Source organism: Somniosus microcephalus, chromosome 30 (genome assembly GCF_052327205.1).
Source record: "Somniosus microcephalus isolate GS21.2 chromosome 30, FLI_Smic_1.0, whole genome shotgun sequence".
NCBI lineage: Eukaryota > Metazoa > Chordata > Chondrichthyes > Squaliformes > Somniosidae > Somniosus > Somniosus microcephalus.
Window position 1 is genome coordinate 418,700 of NC_141016.1, and position 16,628 is coordinate 435,327.

Genomic DNA, 16,628 nt, shown 5'->3' on the forward strand with positions numbered 1-16,628 from the left:
TCATCAATGACCTTCTTTGAAAGAGTGATCCAATTAGTCCGCTCCCCAGCCCTTTCCCCATAGTCCTGTCATTCTTTTCCTTTCTCTTTTGAAGGTTATTATTGAATCTGCTTCCATCGCACTTTCAGGCAGCACATTCCAGATCACAACAACTCGCTGTGTTAAAAAAATGTCCTCATGTCGCCTCTGGTTCTTCAGGTGATGGAAGAGAAGAGACCCGGTCAAAGGTCAGTCTCGGCTTATTTTTTGTGGGCTCCAGGGGAGCAGGAATGAACCTCAAAAATTATCTGGGCCGCTGCCGCCCGGGACCCCTCGCTCTCCGCAATCATGACCCAGCCCCCCTGTGATTGAGATTCAGCCCCTGTTCAGTGTGAAAGAGAGAGAGGGGGGGAGAGAGAGAGAGTAAAAGAGGAGAGTAAGAGTGAGAGAGAGAGGGAATGAAAGAAAAAGGGAGACAGAGTGAAAGAATGAAACAGCGTGAGAGAGGAAGAGTGAGAGAGAGAGACAGAGAGAGAGAGAGTGAGAGAGAGAGACAGAGAGAGAGAGAGTGAGAGAGAGAGAGACATTTGAGAAAGGGGAGAGTGAGAGAGAGAGACAGAGAGAGAGAGAGTGAGAGAGAGAGACAGAGAGAGAGAGAGTGAGAGAGAGAGACAGAGAGAGAGAGAGTGAGAGAGAGACATTTGAGAAAGGGGAGAGTGAGAGAGAGAGACAGAGAGAGAGAGTGAGAGAGAGAGAGACATTTGAGAAAGGGGAGAGTGAAATGCAGAGAATTAATGAGCAAGAGGAGCTTGTTAATATAGAAATCAGAAGCAGGCGAGTGACGTGTACGAGGGCAGAGTCGAACTCAGCAATGGGGAACGGACATTGCGTGTCGTCTGACTGGTGGAGCTAGTTCTGGCCTCACAGCACAGGACTGGCAGCTCCTGCGCTACAAGGGACAGATCCAGTGCTCCAAACATCCTGACCTGAGATATCTTTCAATCCTTGAGCTTTATCGAATCGAATTGGAGAAATGTATGAAAGCATTAAATATTCATTACTCACAGCATTTGCTGAATAAATTAATGGAAATGGTTTTCTTTCCCTTCAGCGAAGAGTTATTCTTTTCGCACTAGAGGCTGAACAGTTAGCAGCGTGTGTGGGGAGGGCCAGAGGGCGAGTGGAACTCTGGTGTTGTGGGGAGTAGTGACTGAGCCCATCTCCATTGTGTGATGTTCGGAATGAAGCCTCTACTCTGAGGTGTCAACCGTAGCACTCTGCCCTCTGAGTCAGAGAGGTCGTGGGTTCAAGTCCCACTCCAGAGACTTCAGCCATAATTCTAGCGCAACAGGTGACATCACAGATTGATATCAATCTGTGATGTCACCTGTTGCTGGGTGGCCCTTAATTGGCCTGCTGAGCCCACTGGGCGGGCTCAACAAGGTCAATCAAGTCAAAATCGTGTGGGTTGGCTAGAACTCGATGGAGGCAGGACTACAACCCCGAAAGTTGTAGTCTCGCCTCCTACCCACCTCCTCAATGAAAATCCAGCCCTTTATGTCTATTCACGGAAGAAGATGCAAAAAACTTCCCGGAAATAGTAGAGAACCAAGGCTCTAGCGAGGATGAGGAACTGAAAGAAATTAGTATTAGTAAAAAAGTAGTAATGGAGAAATTAATGGGACTGAAAGCCAATAAATCCCCTGGACCTGATGGCCTACATCCTAGGGTTTTCAAAGAGCTATAGAGATAGTTGATGCATTAGTTGTCATTTTCCAAAATTCCATAGATTCTAGAATGGTTCCCATGGATTGGAAGGTAGCAAATGTAACCCCACTATTTAAGAAAGGAGGGAGAGAGAAAACAGGGAACTACAGACCAGTTAGCCTGCCATCAGTAGTAGGGAAAATGCTAGAATCTATTATTAAGGACATGGTAACAGGGCACTTAGAAAATAATAATATGATTGGGCAGAGTCAACACGGATTTATGAAAGGGAAACCGTGTTTGATGAATCTGTTAAGAGTATTTTGAAGTTGTAACTAGCAGAATAAACAAGGGAGAACCAGTGGATGTGGTGTATTTGGATTTTCAGAAGGCATTCGATAAGGTGCCACACAAGAGGTTATTAAACAAAATTAGGGCTCATGAGATTGGGGGTAATATACTAGCATGGATTGAGGATTGGTTAATGGACAGAAAACAGAGAGTAGGAATAAAAGGGTCATTTTTGGGTTGGCAGGCTGTAACTAGTGGGGTACCGCAGGGATCAGTGCTTGGGCCTCAGCTATTCACAATCTACATCAATGCTTAGGATGAGGGGACCAAATGTAATATATCCAAGTTTGCTGATGACACAAAGCTGGGTGGGAATGTAAGTTGTGAGGAGGATGCAAAGAGGCTTCAAGGGGATATAGACAAGCTACGTGAGTGGGCAAGAACATGGCAAATGGAATATAATGTGGAGAAATGTGAAGTTATCCACTTTGGTAGGAAAAATAGAAAAGCAGAGTATTTTTTAAATGGTGAGAGATTGGGAAATGTTGGTGTTCAGAGGGACCTGGGTGTCCTTGTACATGAATCACTGAAAGTTAACATGCAGGTACAGCAAGCAATTAGGAAAGCAAATGGTATGTTGGCCTTTATTACAAGGGGATTTGAGTATAAGAGTAAAGACGTCTTACTGAAATTATATAGGGCCCTGGTGAGACCACACCTGGAGTATTGTGTACAGATTTGGTCTCCTTACCTAAGGAAGGATATACTTGCCATAGAGGGAGTGCAACGAAGGTTCACCAGACTGGTTCCTGGGATGGGGGGATTGTCCTATGAGGAGAGATTGAGTAGACTAGGCCTATATTCTCTAGAGTTTAGAAGAATGAGAGGTGATCTCATTGAAACATACAAAATTCTTACAGGGCTTGACAGGGTAGATGCAGGGAGGATGTTTCCCCTGGCTGGGGAGTCTAGAACCAGGGGTCACAGTCTCAGAATAAGGGGTCGGCCATTTAGGACTGAGATGAGGAGAAATGTCTTCACTCAGAGGGTGGTGAATCTTTGGAATTCTCTACCCCAGAGGGCTGTGGAGGCTCAGTCGTTGAGTATATTCAAGACAGAGATCGATAGATTTTTGGATATTAAGGGAATCAAGAGTGCAGGAAAGTGGAGATGAGGTAGAAGATCAGCCATGATCTTATTGAATGGCGGAGCAGGCTCGAAGGGTGAAATGGCCAACTCCTGCTCTTATTTCTTATGTTCTTAGAGGTGATCTAATCGAGGATGATGAAGGGAAGAGATTGTGTTTGTGTCGACAGTTTGTTCCAACTAAATAGGTTAGGGGAGAACCAGGGGTCACAATCTCATGTTATGTAAGGCCAGATCTAGGTTAGACATCAGGAGGTGGTTCCTTTCCCGGAGAATAGTGGACCTCCAGAACAGGCTGCCATCTCATGCGGTGGATACTGATTCGCTGAATTCTTCAAGCAAAAGCTGGACCTACTTCTGGCTGGGACAGAGATCACCTCATACTGGGGATCTGTTCCTGGTAATGTTAATTAGGGTCAGGGTGATCTCCTGGAATCGTTTCCATCATCTAGATGGGTCGGAGAGGAATTTCCCAGATTTCCCCACCAAACTGGCCTGGGTTTTTATCTGGTTTCTCTGGAGTAAGGGGCAGCGATTCACAGCGGTAGAAGGTGGGTAAGGGGCAGCGATTCACAGTGGCAGCAGGTGGGTAAGGGGCAGCGATTCACAGTGACAGAAGGTGGGTAAGGGGCAGCGATTCACAGTGACAGAAGGTGGGTAAGGGGCAGTGATTCACAGTGACAGCAGGTGGGTAAGGGGCAGCGAGTCACAGTGGCAGCAGGTGGGTAAGGGGCAGCGATTCACAGCGACAGAAGGTGGGTAAGGGGCAGCGATTCACAGTGGCAGCAGGTGGGTAAGGGGCAGCGATTCACAGCGACAGAAGGTGGGTAAGGGGCAGCGATTCACAGTGACAGCAGGTGGGTAAGGGGCAGCGATTCACAGTGGCAGCAGGTGGGTAAGGGGCAGCGATTCACAGCGACAGCAGGTGGGTAAGGGGCAGCGATTCACAGTGGCAGCAGGTGGGTAAGGGGCAGCGATTCACAGCGACAGAAGGTGGGTAAGGGGCAGCGATTCACAGTGACAGCAGGTGGGTAAGGGGTAGCGATTCACAATGGCAGCAGGTGGGTAAGGGGCAGCGATTCACAGTGGCAGCAGGTGGGTAAGGGGCAGCAATTCACAGTGGCAGCAGGTGGGTAAGGGGCAGCGATTCACAGCGGCAGCAGGTGGGTAAGGGGCAGCAATTCACAATGGCAGCAGGTGGGTAAGGGGCAGCGATTCACAGTGGCAGCAGGTGGGTAAGGGGCAGCAATTCACAGTGACAGCAGGTGGGTAAGGGGCAGCGATTCACAGTGGCAGCAGGTGGGTAAGGGGCAGCGATTCACAGTGACAGCAGGTGGGTAAGGGGCAGCGATTCACAGCGACAGAAGGTGGGTAAGGGGCAGCGATTCACAGCGACAGAAGGTGGGTAAGGGGCAGCGATTCACAGTGGCAGAAGGTGGGTAGTGGTGTTCCACAAGGATCAGTGCTGGGACCACTGCTGTTCACAATTTATATTAACGATTTAGACTTTGGAATCAAAAACACAATTTCTAAATTTGCGGATGACACCAAATTGGGGGGATAGTCAATACTGAGGAGGACTGCAACAAATTACAGGAGGACATTAATAAACTTGCAGAATGGGCAAATAATTGGCAAATGAAGTTCAACACAGATAAATGTGAGGTATTACATTTTGGTAGGAAGAATAGGGAGGTCACTTATCACTTGGAGGGTGCGAGTCTGGGTGGGGTAGAGGAACAAAGGGATCTCGGAGTACAAATACACAAATCACTAAAAGTTGCGACACAGGTTAACAAGGCCATAAAAAAAGCAAACCAAGCGCTAGGGTTTATTTCTAGAGGGATAGAATTGAAAAGTGGGGAAGTTATGCTAAACCTGTGTCGAACCTTGGTTAGACCACACTTGGAGCACTGTGTACAGTTCTGGTCGCCATATTATAAAAAGGATATAGAGGCACTGGAGAGGGAGCAGAGAAGATTTACAAGGATGATACCAGAAATGCGAGGGTATAGATATCAGGAAAGGATGAACAGGCTGGGTCTCTTTTCTCTTGAAAAAAGAAGGCTGAGGGGTGACCTAATTTAAAATGATGAAAGGTTTTGATAGAGTGGATACAGAGAGAATGTTTCCACTTGTGGGGACGAGCATAACTAGAGGCCATCAATATAAGATAGTCACTAAGAAATCCAATAGGGAATTCAGAAGAAACTTCTTTACCCAGAGAGTGGTGAGAATGTGGAACTCGCTACCACAGGGAGTGGTTGAAGCGAATAGTATCGATGTATTTAAGGGGAAGCTAGACAAGCATATGAGGGAGAAGGGAATAGAGGGTTACGCTGATAGAGTGAGATGAGGAAAGATGGGAGGAGGCTCGAGTGGAGCATAAACGCCGGCATGGACTGATTGTGCCGAATGGCTTGTTTCTGTGCCGTATATCCGATGTAATTCTCGCACTCCCAGGAGATCACATGGTTTTGGGTAGGGTGGGGAGTGTATATATTGTGATACACAAGGCATCACAGTTGTTTGAGATGGGCTGGATGGACCAGAAGGACTTCTGTCTGTCATTGTTCCTATGTTTTATGTTCATAATGCCCCTCTCCGCAGTGGGCAACCCCGGAGGTTGCATTCCCCCTATTGTATTATCTTGAACAAACCTGTTGGCTGGGATAAGTGTGTCAAGAATGTTTCCCTTGTTCCTCTTGTACACATTTGGCTCCTAAATGAGTTGACCTTTACTGATGAGATTGTTTCCTGACCCTTGGAGATGCTCATACTGAATGATTGGCTGTTAGATCAGTCGTGATCAGTTATATTCAATTAGAAGGATATGCTGATGGGGTGAGATGAAGTAGGGTGGGAAGAGGCTCGTGCGGAGCATAAACGCTGGCATAGACCAGTTGGACTGAATGGCCTGTTTCTATGCTGTAAATTCTGTGTAATAATCATATCATTAAAGAATGATAACCATCGATCATTGATGGGAAGATATAGCTCCAGTTTTGAAGAAGAGTATGGCAGATTGAAGACCACTTTATATTCCAGTCAGGCCCCTTCTCCACCATCAAAGAGAACTTTCAAGGTTGGTGAAGAACTCCTGCTGCTTGAAGGGGAATTGGATTGGGAAGTCCTCCCAATCAGAGATTCCAGTCAGTGGTGAGATCAATTGTAACCTCCTGACTGGTGCAGTGAAACCGAGACAGAGTTCCTGCTGAATTCCAGAAGGGTTTCCGCTCTCTGAAAACCAGCACGGAATGGGATGTAAATTCTTTGTTCTTTGAGGTTGAGCCGAGTGTTGATTTAAATGATCCCTGGGGTGGGGTGGGGAGGGTGGGGGTCCCTGTCTTCAGTGGGAGATGGCGTGAGCACCCAATTCAGCCTCAGTCTCACCCACATCGGATAAGTTAAGCACAGATTAGCCAAGAGAATCTGCCACTCAATTGGGTGGAGAAAAGAGCAAATAGTTCCCTGGATTATAACTGGGAGTGAGATGTGGAGGGGATCATTGTAAGGAGCTTCTGGTGTGGATAGAAATTCCAATGCACTGCGGTGCATATACAGGGGTTGGTCTGAGAGGTGTCTGTCTGTAGTTGCCTGTCTCTGTCTGTCTGTAGTTGCCTGTCTCTGTCTGTCTATAGTTGTCTGTCTCTATCTGTCTGTAGTTGCCTGTCTCTGTCTGTCTGTAGTTGCCTGTCTCAGTCTGTCTGTAGTTGTCTGTCTGTAGTTGTCTGTCTTTGTCTGTCGGTAGTAGTCTGTCCGTCTGTAGTTGTCTGTTTCTGTCTGTGTAGTTGTCTGTCTCTATCTGCCTGTAGTTGTCTGTCTGTCTGTAGTTGCCTGTCTCTATCTGTAGCTGTCTGTCTGTAGGTGTCTGTCTGTCGTTGCCTGTCTCTGTCTATCTGTCTGTAGCTGTCTGTCTGTAGTTGTCTGTCTCTATCTGTAGCTGTCTGTCTGTCCCTATCTGTCTGTAGTTGTCTGTCTGTCTGTAGTTGCCTGTCTGTCTGTAGTTGTATGTCTCCGTCTGTCGGTAGTTGTCTGTCTGTAATTGTCTGTCTCTGTCGGTCTGTAGTTGCCTGTCTGTCTGTCTGTAGTTGTCTGTCTCTGCCTGTCTGTAGTTGCCTGTCTGCCTGTAGTTGTCTGTCTCTGTCTGTCTGTAGTTGTCTGTCTGTCTGTAGTTGCCTGTCTCTGTCTGTCTGTAGTTGTCTGTCTGTGTGTAGTTGCCTGTCTGTAGTTGATTTTTTGCCCTGTTTGACTCTGTTTATGGAGCTGCATGCTGCTGTGTGACAGTCTCGATTGCCTTTCTCTCCGCTGCCTGAGCCGCTCCAGAGCAGAAACTTGGGAGAGAATCAGGGTTGAGGTTCCCCTCGCCCCGGATTAAAGAGCAGCGCGGGGGTAGGGAGCGGGGCACCTTCACCCCCTCCTCCTGCTCGCAACACATCTCTCCTCGGGGGCGGGGGTTTGAAGTGGAGACAGAGACTGAGCTCCCGGGTGTGGAGAGGGGAGAGATTGTTGCTTAATATTTAGGGGGAAGGGGGAAAGGGGCATTCCTGGGATCGTGTCAATTTCAAGGCAAGTAGCCCCGCCCCCGGGGGGGCTGCTGATTGGTGAGAGCTTTGTGAGTTTCACGTCCATCAATGTGTCAATCAGAGCGCGGTGAGGAGAGGAGAGGAGAGAGGGAAGGAGAGAGAGCGAAGGAAGGAGAGAAGGAGGGAAGGAGAGAGATCGCGAGTCCCGCAACCATGCCCCAGCTGAACGGAGGCGGAGGCGACGACCTGGGGGCGGACGATGAGATGATCGCGTTCAAGGACGAAGGCGAGCAGGAGGAGAAGAGCCCGGACAGTGTGTCCGCCGAGCGGGACCTGGCCGATGTCAAGTCGTCGCTGGTCAATGAGACGGAGCAGACGGACAATCGCAGCAGCTCCCCGGAGTCCGAGGTGAGGGCGCTGGGAGCGGCCAGCCTCCCGTTCCCTTTCCCTCTTCCCTTCCCCTCGCCCCCCGGGCCGTCCGCCCCCCGCCCCGACCCTCTGCCCCACTTTAACGGCTCTTATCTCTTCCAGGCGGACCGACGTCCCCAGCCCCGACAGGCAGAGAGTTACCCGGACAAACCCAGGGACTATCCGCAGGAAGGTGAGAGCTTTCGCTGCACAATAACCGCTCTCCGCATTCAGATCTTTGCAATGTTCCGTTGCATTAAGAAAGTTTTATAAACTTTTCCCTCCTCTCTCTCCTTCTCGCTCTCTATCCCTCGGCCATGTTCCAAAATTCCCAGTCAAAAGGCAAGATGGAGGTTTCTTCAAGGGAGCTGCTTACCCCTTCATCATGATCCCGGACCTGTCGGGACCCTACCTCCCCAGCGGAGCCCTGTCCCCCGGGGCCCGGACGGTGAGTGTCCGCAAACTTTACTCAAAACTTTTTCTCGCAAGTTGCTGCGGTCGGATTGTTTGTTGGGGGGGAGGGGTTGGATATTGTGAGAGGAGGGGGGCTTCCCCTTTTCCTATTCCTTTTCCCGTTTCCTTTTCCCATCGCCATCTTCCCACCCCCACCCCCCGAGCCTGGCCTCCCAGCCTTTTGTTCTAGGTTGTGACTGAGCCGGGATGGGCAGACAGTCTGTGTGTGTCTCGCTCTTTCTCTCGGTCTCTTTCTCCCCTTCCCCCATTCGTTGCTCTTCAGAACATTTTGCAAAGTTTGGCAGAAGTTTCTGAAGTTTGAAAGGGCCCCAGGGCGGGTGGAACTTACATAAAGTGCTGCCCTCAGAATCTGTTCCTCCAACCCATAACCATCCACACCAGGAGCTGACTATCAAACACTGGCAGATTCAAACACCAGAACCTGCACCGAGGATTGGGGTAGGGGTGGAGGCACTGGTTGCCAGGGTGGTGGCACTGCCCTGCCAGTTGAGGTTTTCCCTGGATTTAACTGCAGTCACTGTGTCTGGAAACACTCACTCCTCTCTCCACCCCCCCTTGCCCTCAGCCACTCTCTGCCTCTGTGTCTGTCCCTCCCTCCCTCCCTCCCTCCCTCTCTGTGTGCCAGTTTCTCTCTCACCCTACTAGGTCACTATCTGGCTGTAATGCCTCCTCATCTCTCTGCCTGCTGCCTGTATTCAGCAGTAGGAGTCACTCTGTGATTTTGACTGCCTCTATCGCGACCCCTAGACTGAGTGAGCGCAAACTGTGTCCCCTATGTTTTAGGGATGAGTTAATCCCATTCTGTGTGTCTGGAGTGTGTGTTGGATCAGACTTTAGCCGAACTCTGGAACGTGTTGGTGCGGCTACGCTGCAGTTTGGGTCCCTGGTTGGGTTGGGTACAACATTACAGGTTGGCAAGAGCCCCACTATTGGCTTGTGGCTGCCAGTCCAGCTCTGGGCAACTCACTGTTCAATAATCAGTTTGTTCCTTCAACAACAACTTGTATTTTAATATCGCCTTTTACCTCCCGAGGCGCTACACAGGAGAGTAATCAGACAAAACCTGAACCGAGCCACATGAGGAGATATTCGGACATGGGACGAAAGCTCAGTCAAAGGGGTCTTAAGGAGCGTCTTAAAGGAGGAGAGGTTTAGGGAGGGAATTCCAGAGCTTAGGGTCCAGGAGCTGAAGGCACGGCCGCCAATGGTGGAGCGATTAAAATCAGGGATGCTCAAGAGACCAGAATTAGAGGGGCGCAGAGATCTCGGAGAGCTGTGGGGCTGGAGGAGATTACAGAGATAGGGAGGGGCAAAGCCATGGAAGGATTTGAAAACTAGGATGAGAATTTAAAAATCAAGGTGTTACCAGACCGGAAGCCAATGTAGGTCAGAGCGCACAGGGGAGATGGGTGAACGGGACTTGGTGCGAGTTAGGACACGGGGCAGCGAGCACAGGGGAGATGGGTAAACGGGACTTGGTGCGAGTTAGGACACGGGGCAGCGAGCACAGGGGAGATGGGTGAACGGGACTTGGTGCGAGTTATGACACGGGCAGCAGAGTTTTGGATGAGCTTAAGTTTACGGAGGGTAAACCGTGGGAGGCTAGGCAGGAGTGTGTTGGAAAAGTCAAGTCTAGTGGTAACAAAGACGAGGGAGAGGGTTTCAGCAGCAGATGAGTTGAGGCAGGTCGGGCGATGTTACGGAGGGCTTGGTGATGGAGTGGATATGTGGTCAAAAACTCAACTAAGGTTGCGAAAGGTCTGGTTCAGCCTCAGACAGAGGCTGGGGAGAGGGATAGAGTTGGTGGCTCGGGCACGGAGTTTGTGACTGGGACCGACGTCTTCCCAATATTTAGTTGGATCAAATTTCTGCTCTTCCAGTACTGGATGTCGGACAAGCAGTCTGACAATTTAGAGACCGTGGAGGGGTCGAGAGAGAAGTGGTGGTGAGGTAGAGCTGGGTGTCGTCAGCGTACATGTGAAAACTGACGCTGTGTTTTCGGATGATGTTGCCGAGGGGCAACATGTAGATAAGAAATAGGAGGGGGCCAGGGATAGATCCTTGGGGGACACCAGAGGTAACGATGCGGGAGTGGGAAGAGAAGCCGTTACAGGTGATTCTCTGGCTCTGACTGGATAGATAAGAATGGAACCAGGCGAGTGCAGTCCCACCCAGCTGGACAATGGTGGAGAGGCGTTGAAGGATGGAGTGGTCAACCGTGTCAAAGGCTGCAGACAGGCCGAGAATGATGAGGAGGGATAGCTTACTGTCTCAGTCATATTGCATGTCATTTGTGACTTTGATAAGTGCCATTTCGATACTGTGGCAGGGGCGTAAACTTGATGGGAGGAATTCAGACATAGGATTCTGGGAAAAATGGGCACAGATTTGGGAAGCGACAACACGTTCAAGGACTTTGGAGAGTAAAGGGAGGTTAGAGATGGGGCGGTAGTTTGCAACGATAGAGGGGTCAAGGGTGGGTTTTTTGAGGGGGGAGGTGATAACAGAAGATTTGCAGGAGATGGAGGGCACGACCTCAGGAGAGAGAACTGTTAATATCAGTTAACATGGGAGCCAGGAAGTGAATTTGGGTGGTCAGCAGTTTGGTGGGAATAGGGTCGAGGGAGGAGGAGGTGGGGCTAATGGACAAGATGAGTTTGGAGAGGGAATGAGAGTAAATAGGAAAGAAACTAGAGAAAGATGCAAGTTCTGGGCTATGGCAGGGAGAATCCTTAGGAGGAGTTTGGCCTGGTGGGCCAGGTGAAGTGAGGAAAGTGGCAGAGGCAACTGTGTCCCACTCTAGAGACTTGAGCCTGTAATCCAGGCCGACACTCCAGTGTAGCACGGAGGGAGTACTGCACTGTCGGAGGTGCTGTCTTTCGGATGAAATTTCAATCAGAGACGCCTCTCGGATAGATATAAAAGGTCTCATGGCATTTATTCTAAGAGGAGCAGGGGGCGGTCTCGCCGTGTCCTGGGCCGGTCAATCCCTCAATTAACATATCACATTACTGTTTGTGGGAGCTTGCATTGCCATCAATCCCGCTTTACACCAGTGACTACAGCACGGGTTAGATACAGAGTAAAGCTCCCTCTACACTGTCCCATCAAACACTCCCAGGGCAGGTACAGCACGGGTTAGATACAGAGTAAAGCTCCCTCTACACTGTCCCATCAAACACTCCCAGGGCAGGTACAGCACGGGTTAGATACAGAGTAAAGCTCCCTCTACACTGTCCCATCAAACACTCCCAGGGCAGGTACAGCACGGGTTAGATACAGAGTAAAGCTCCCTCTACACTGTCCCATCAAACACTCCCAGGGCAGGTACAGCAGGGATTCGATACAGAGTAAAGCTCCCTCTACACTGTCCCATCAAACACTCCCAGGGCAGGTACAGCAGGGATTCGATACAGAGTAAAGCTCACTCTACACTGTCCCCTGTGCCCCAGCAGTCTCTGTGATACTGTAACAATTAGAAGGAGAAGGTTTCATTTGGTGAGTCAGGGTCCAAGAGTTGACTGGTTAGCGAGCAGCAACTCAAACGTCTATGTTTGAGTTCTGTCCAAATCCATTGACAGCCAACCTGATTGATCGGAATCTCATTTCCCCTCTCAACACCGTGGTCGTGTGTGTTTATCCCCCCCCCCCCACTTTAGTCTCTTCCTCCACCCTGACCCCCTCTCCCTGTCCCCCCAGTCTCTTTCTCCTCCGCACCCCTGCCCCCCCGCCACCCCCCCCCCCGGTGCATCTAAGAAACCAAACGTACTTGTTAATGAGGAGCAGGCTGTCGCACCTGTTAACGGACCCAGGGCCGTGCCGACAATCTGCCAACATGCAGCAGGAGTGTGGAGAAAGCATTTAAAGCACCATCATTGCCCTTTTTACGGGGGTGGTGGGGATAGAGGGGGAGCGGCCCGGTGTATATGAGAGCGTGGGGGGGGGGTAGAACGGGAGAGCTGGAGAGTGAATGGGGGGGACAGGCCACTGGGCATACGGTTAAGAGGAAGAGGTGGCTTGTGGGAGTGATCCCCAGGGTGTGTTTCTGAAACGGTGAGTGACGGATGGAGGGAGGGGGGAGGGTCGGGGTGGCGGTACAGGGAGGGTTGTGGATGTGGAGGGGGAGGGGATGGGGTGAGGAGAGGGGGAAGGGGGAGGTAAGTGGGGAGGGGTGGGAGGGGGAGGGACTGAGAGGGGGAGGGGGGGAGGGACGGAGAGGGGGAGGGGGAGTGGGAGGGGGAGGGACGGAGAGGGGGAGGGACGGAGAGGGGGAGGGGGAGTGGGGGTGACGGGGCGGGATGGGGAGGGGGAGTGGGCGGGATGGAGAGGGGGAGTGGGAGGGATGGGATGGGATGGAGAGTGGGTGGGATGGGGAGGGGGACTGGGAGGGATGGGGATTGGGAGGGATGGGGAGGGGCGGGGATGGAGAGGGGGAGGGGCAGGGGGCGGGATGGAGAGGGAGAGTGGGAGGGACGGGATGGGGAGTGGGAGGGATGGGGAGTGGCGGGGTGGCAGTACAGGGAGGGTTGTGGAGGGGGAGGGGACGGGGTGAGGAGAGGGGGGAGAGACGGAGAGGGGGAGGGGCGGGATGGGGAGGGGAGAGGGGGAGTGGGAGGGATGAGGAGGGGGAGGAGCGGGATGGAGAGGGAGAGTGGGAGGGACGGGGTGGGATGGGGAGGGATGGGTTGGACAGGGAGAGCCGTAGGCTGGCAGTCTACGATACCCAGGTCCAATCGGATGGCATTATGGCCCGTGTGTGTCTGGGATCACTGCAGTAGCAGTGAATCCTAGTTTGAATAGGGTGACGATTCATTGTTTACAGGGACCTGGAACCAGTCAAAGGCCTCTCGGTTTGTGGGCTTCCCCCTCCTGCGATGGGTCTGGGGCCAATTGGGCTGGTTGCTAGGACACTGTCCTCTTTGTTGCGGGTCCCCGTGTGTGCGTTGCCCAAACACTGTGTGCATTCCTGGGCATTGTTGATATAATTTGTACAATGTCGTTAGTTAGGTTAATCCTGAGCTGGGGTGGGCTTGGGGAGGGGATTCCACAAAACACAACAGGGCATCCTGCCGGTGAATTAAACTGCAAGGGTCTGTCCAAGAGAATGGTCTCTGCGCCTCTCTCGGTCTCTCTCTCTCGTTCTCGCTCGGTCTCGTTCTCGCTCGGTCTCGTTCTCGTTCTCGCTCTTGCTCTCGCTCTCGCTCTCGTTCTCGCTCTCGGTCTCGGTCTCGGTCTCGGTCTCGGTCTCTCTCGGTCTCGTTCTTGTTCTCTCTCATTCTTGGTCTCGCTCGCTCTCGGTCTCGCTCATTCTCTCTCTCGCTCTTGGGCTCTCGCTCTCGGCCTCGCTCTCTTGTTCTCTCTCTCGGTCGCTCTCGGTCTCGGGCTCTTGGTCTCTCGGTCTCGGTGTCTTGCTCTCGGTCTCGGTCTCGGTCTCGGTCTCTCTCGCTCTTGCTCTCGCTCTCGGTCTCGGTCTCTCTCGCTCTCGGTCTCTCTCGCTCTCGGTCTCTCTCGGTCTCGGTCTCTCTCGCTCTCGGTCTCTCTCGGTCTCGGTCTCTCTCGGTCTCGGTCTCTCTCGGTCTCGGTCGCTCTCGGTCTCGCTCTCGGTCTCGCTCTCGGTCTCGCTCTCGCTCTCGGTCTCTCTCGCTCTCGGTCTCTCTCGGTCTCTCGGTCTCGCTCTCTCGGTCTCTCGGTATCTCGGTCTCGGGCTGTTGGTCTCGGTGTCTCGCTCGCTCTCGGTCTCTCGCTCGCTCTCGTTCTCTCGTTCGCTCGCTCTCGTTCTCTCGTTCTCTCGCTCTCGTTCTCTCGCTCTCGTTCTCGCTCTCGTTCTCTCGCTCTCGCTCTCGTTCTCTCGTTCTCGGGGTCTCGCTCGTTCTCGGTCTCTCGTTCTCGCGCTCTCGTTCTCGCGCTCTCGTTCTCGCGCTCTCGGTCTCTCGTTCTCGCGCTCTCGGTCTCGCGCTCTCGGTGTCTCGGTCTCGCTCTCTCTCGGTCTCGCTCTCTCTCGGTCTCGCTCGCTCTCGGTCTCTCGGTCTCGTTCTCTCTCGCTCTTGGTCTCGCTTTCAGCCTCTCTCGGCCTCGGTCTCTCTCGCCCTCGGTCTCTCTCGGCCTCGGCCTCGGTCTCTCTCGGCCTCGGTCTCGCTCTCGCTCTCGGTCTCGCTCTCGCTCTCGCTTTCGGTCTCGGTCTCGCTCTCGGTCTCGCTCTCGCTCTCGGTCTCGCTCTCGGTCTCGCTCTCGCTCTCGGTCTCGCTCTCGGTCTCGGTCTCGCTCTCGCTCTCGGTCTCGCTCTCTCGAGCTCTCGGGCTGTCGGTCTCTCGGTATCTCGCTCTCGGTCTCTCTCGCTCTCGCTCGCTCTCGTTCTCGTTCTCGCTCTCGTTCTCTCGGTCTCGTTCTCTCGTTCTCTCGCTCTCACTCTTGTTCTCGTTCTCGGGGTCTCGCTCGTTCTCGGTCTCTCGGTCTCGCGCTCTCGGTCTCGCGCTCTCGGGGTCTCTCTCGCTCTCGGTCTCTCATTCTCTCTCTCTCGGGCTCGCTCTCGATCTCGCTCTCTCTCGGTTTCGCTCGCTCTCGGTCTCTCGCTCTCGGTCTCTCTCGCTGTCGGTCTTGTTCTCTCTCGCTCTTGGTCTCGCTTTCCGCCTCTCTCGGCCTCGGTCTCTCTCGGCCTCGGTCTCTCTCGGCCTCGGTCTCTCTCGGCCTCGGTCTCTCTCGGTCTCTCGCTCTCGGTCTCTCGCTCTCGGTCTTGTTCTCTCTCGCTCTCGGTCTCGCTTTCCGCCTCTCTCGCTCTCGGTCTCTCTCGCTCTCGGTCTCTCTCGGTCTCGTTCTCTCGGTCTCTCTCTCGCTCTCGGTCTCTCTCGCTCTCGGTCTCTCTCGCTCTCGGTCTCTCTCGCTCTCGGTCGTTCTCGCTCTCGGTCTTGGGCTCTCTCGGTCTCGGTGTCTCGGCCTCTCTCGCTCTCGGCCTCTCTCGCTCTCGGCCTCTCTCGCTCTCGGCCTCTCTCGCTCTCGGCCTCTCTCTCGGTCTCGGTCTCTCGGGCTCTCGGTCTCGGTCTTTCTCGCTCTCTCTCGCTCTCTCTCGCTCTCTCTCGCTCTCGGTCTCTCGCTCTCGGTCTCTCTCGCTCTCGCTCTCGGGCTCTCTCGCTCTCGGTCTCTCGGTCGCTCTCGGTCTCTCGGTCTCTCTCGCTCGCTCTCGGTCTCGGTCGCTCTCGGTCTCTCGGTCCCTCGCTCTCAGTCTCGCTCTCGGTCTCTCGCTTTCCGCCTCTCTCGCTCTCGGTCTCTCTCGGTCTCGTTCTCGCTCTCGGTCTCTCGTTCTCAGTCTCGCTCTCGGTCTCTCGCTTGCCGCCTCTCTCGCTCTCGGTCTCTCTCGCTCTCGGTCTCTCTCGCTCTCGGTCTCTCTCGCTCCCGGGCTCTCTCGCTCTCGTTCTCTCTCTTGCTCTCGGTCTCGTTCTCTCTCGGTCTCTCAGTCTCGCTCTCGGTCTCGCTCTCGGTCGCTCTCGGTCTCTCTCGCTCTCGGTCTCTCTCGCTCTCGGCCTCTCTCGCTCTCGGCCTCTCTCGCTCTCGGCCTCTCTCGCTCTCGGCCTCTGTCGCTCTCGGCCTCTCTCGCTCTCGGCCTCTCTCGCTCTCGGCCTCTCTCGCTCTCGGTCTTTCTCTCGCTCTCGGTCTCTCTCGCTCTCGGCCTCTCTCGCTCTCGGCCTCTCTCGCTCTCGGCCTCTCTCGCTCTCGGTCTCTCTCGCTCTCGGTCTCTCTCGCTCGCGGTCTCTCTCGCTCGCGGTCTCTCTCGCTCGCGGTCTCTCTCGCTCTCGGTCTCTCTCGCTCTCGGTCTCTCTCGCTCGCGGTCTCTCTCGCTCGCGGTCTCTCTCGCTCGCGGTCTCTCTCGCTCGCGGTCTCTCTCGCTCGCGGTCTCTCTCGCTCTCGGTCTCTCTCTCGCTCGCGGTCTCTCTCGCTCGCGGTCTCTCTCGCTCGCGGTCTCTCTCGCTCGCGGTCTCTCTCGCTCTCGGTCTCTCTCGCTCTCGCTCTCGGGCTCTCTCGCTCTCGGGCTCTCTCGCTCTCGGTCTCTCTCGGTCTCGCTCTCGGTCTCGGTGTTTCGGGCTCTCTCTCGCTCTCGTTTTCGCT

General features: G+C 53.4%; 1 protein-coding gene across 1 annotated transcript in view; it reads left to right on the forward strand.

Annotated features, from left to right (window-relative positions):
* Nucleotides 1-7,711: 7,711 nt before the first annotated feature.
* LOC147097835 (transcription factor 7-like 2) overlaps nt 7,712-16,628 on the forward strand; it is a 115,075-nt gene continuing 106,158 nt past the window's right edge. Inside the window, exons 1-3 of the mRNA XM_085970866.1 lie at nt 7,712-8,057; nt 8,181-8,250; nt 8,393-8,505. Coding sequence (XP_085826992.1) covers nt 7,758-8,057; nt 8,181-8,250; nt 8,393-8,505 — 483 coding nt within the window. The 5' untranslated portion in view covers nt 7,712-7,757. The remainder of the gene's footprint in view (nt 8,058-8,180; nt 8,251-8,392; nt 8,506-16,628) is intronic.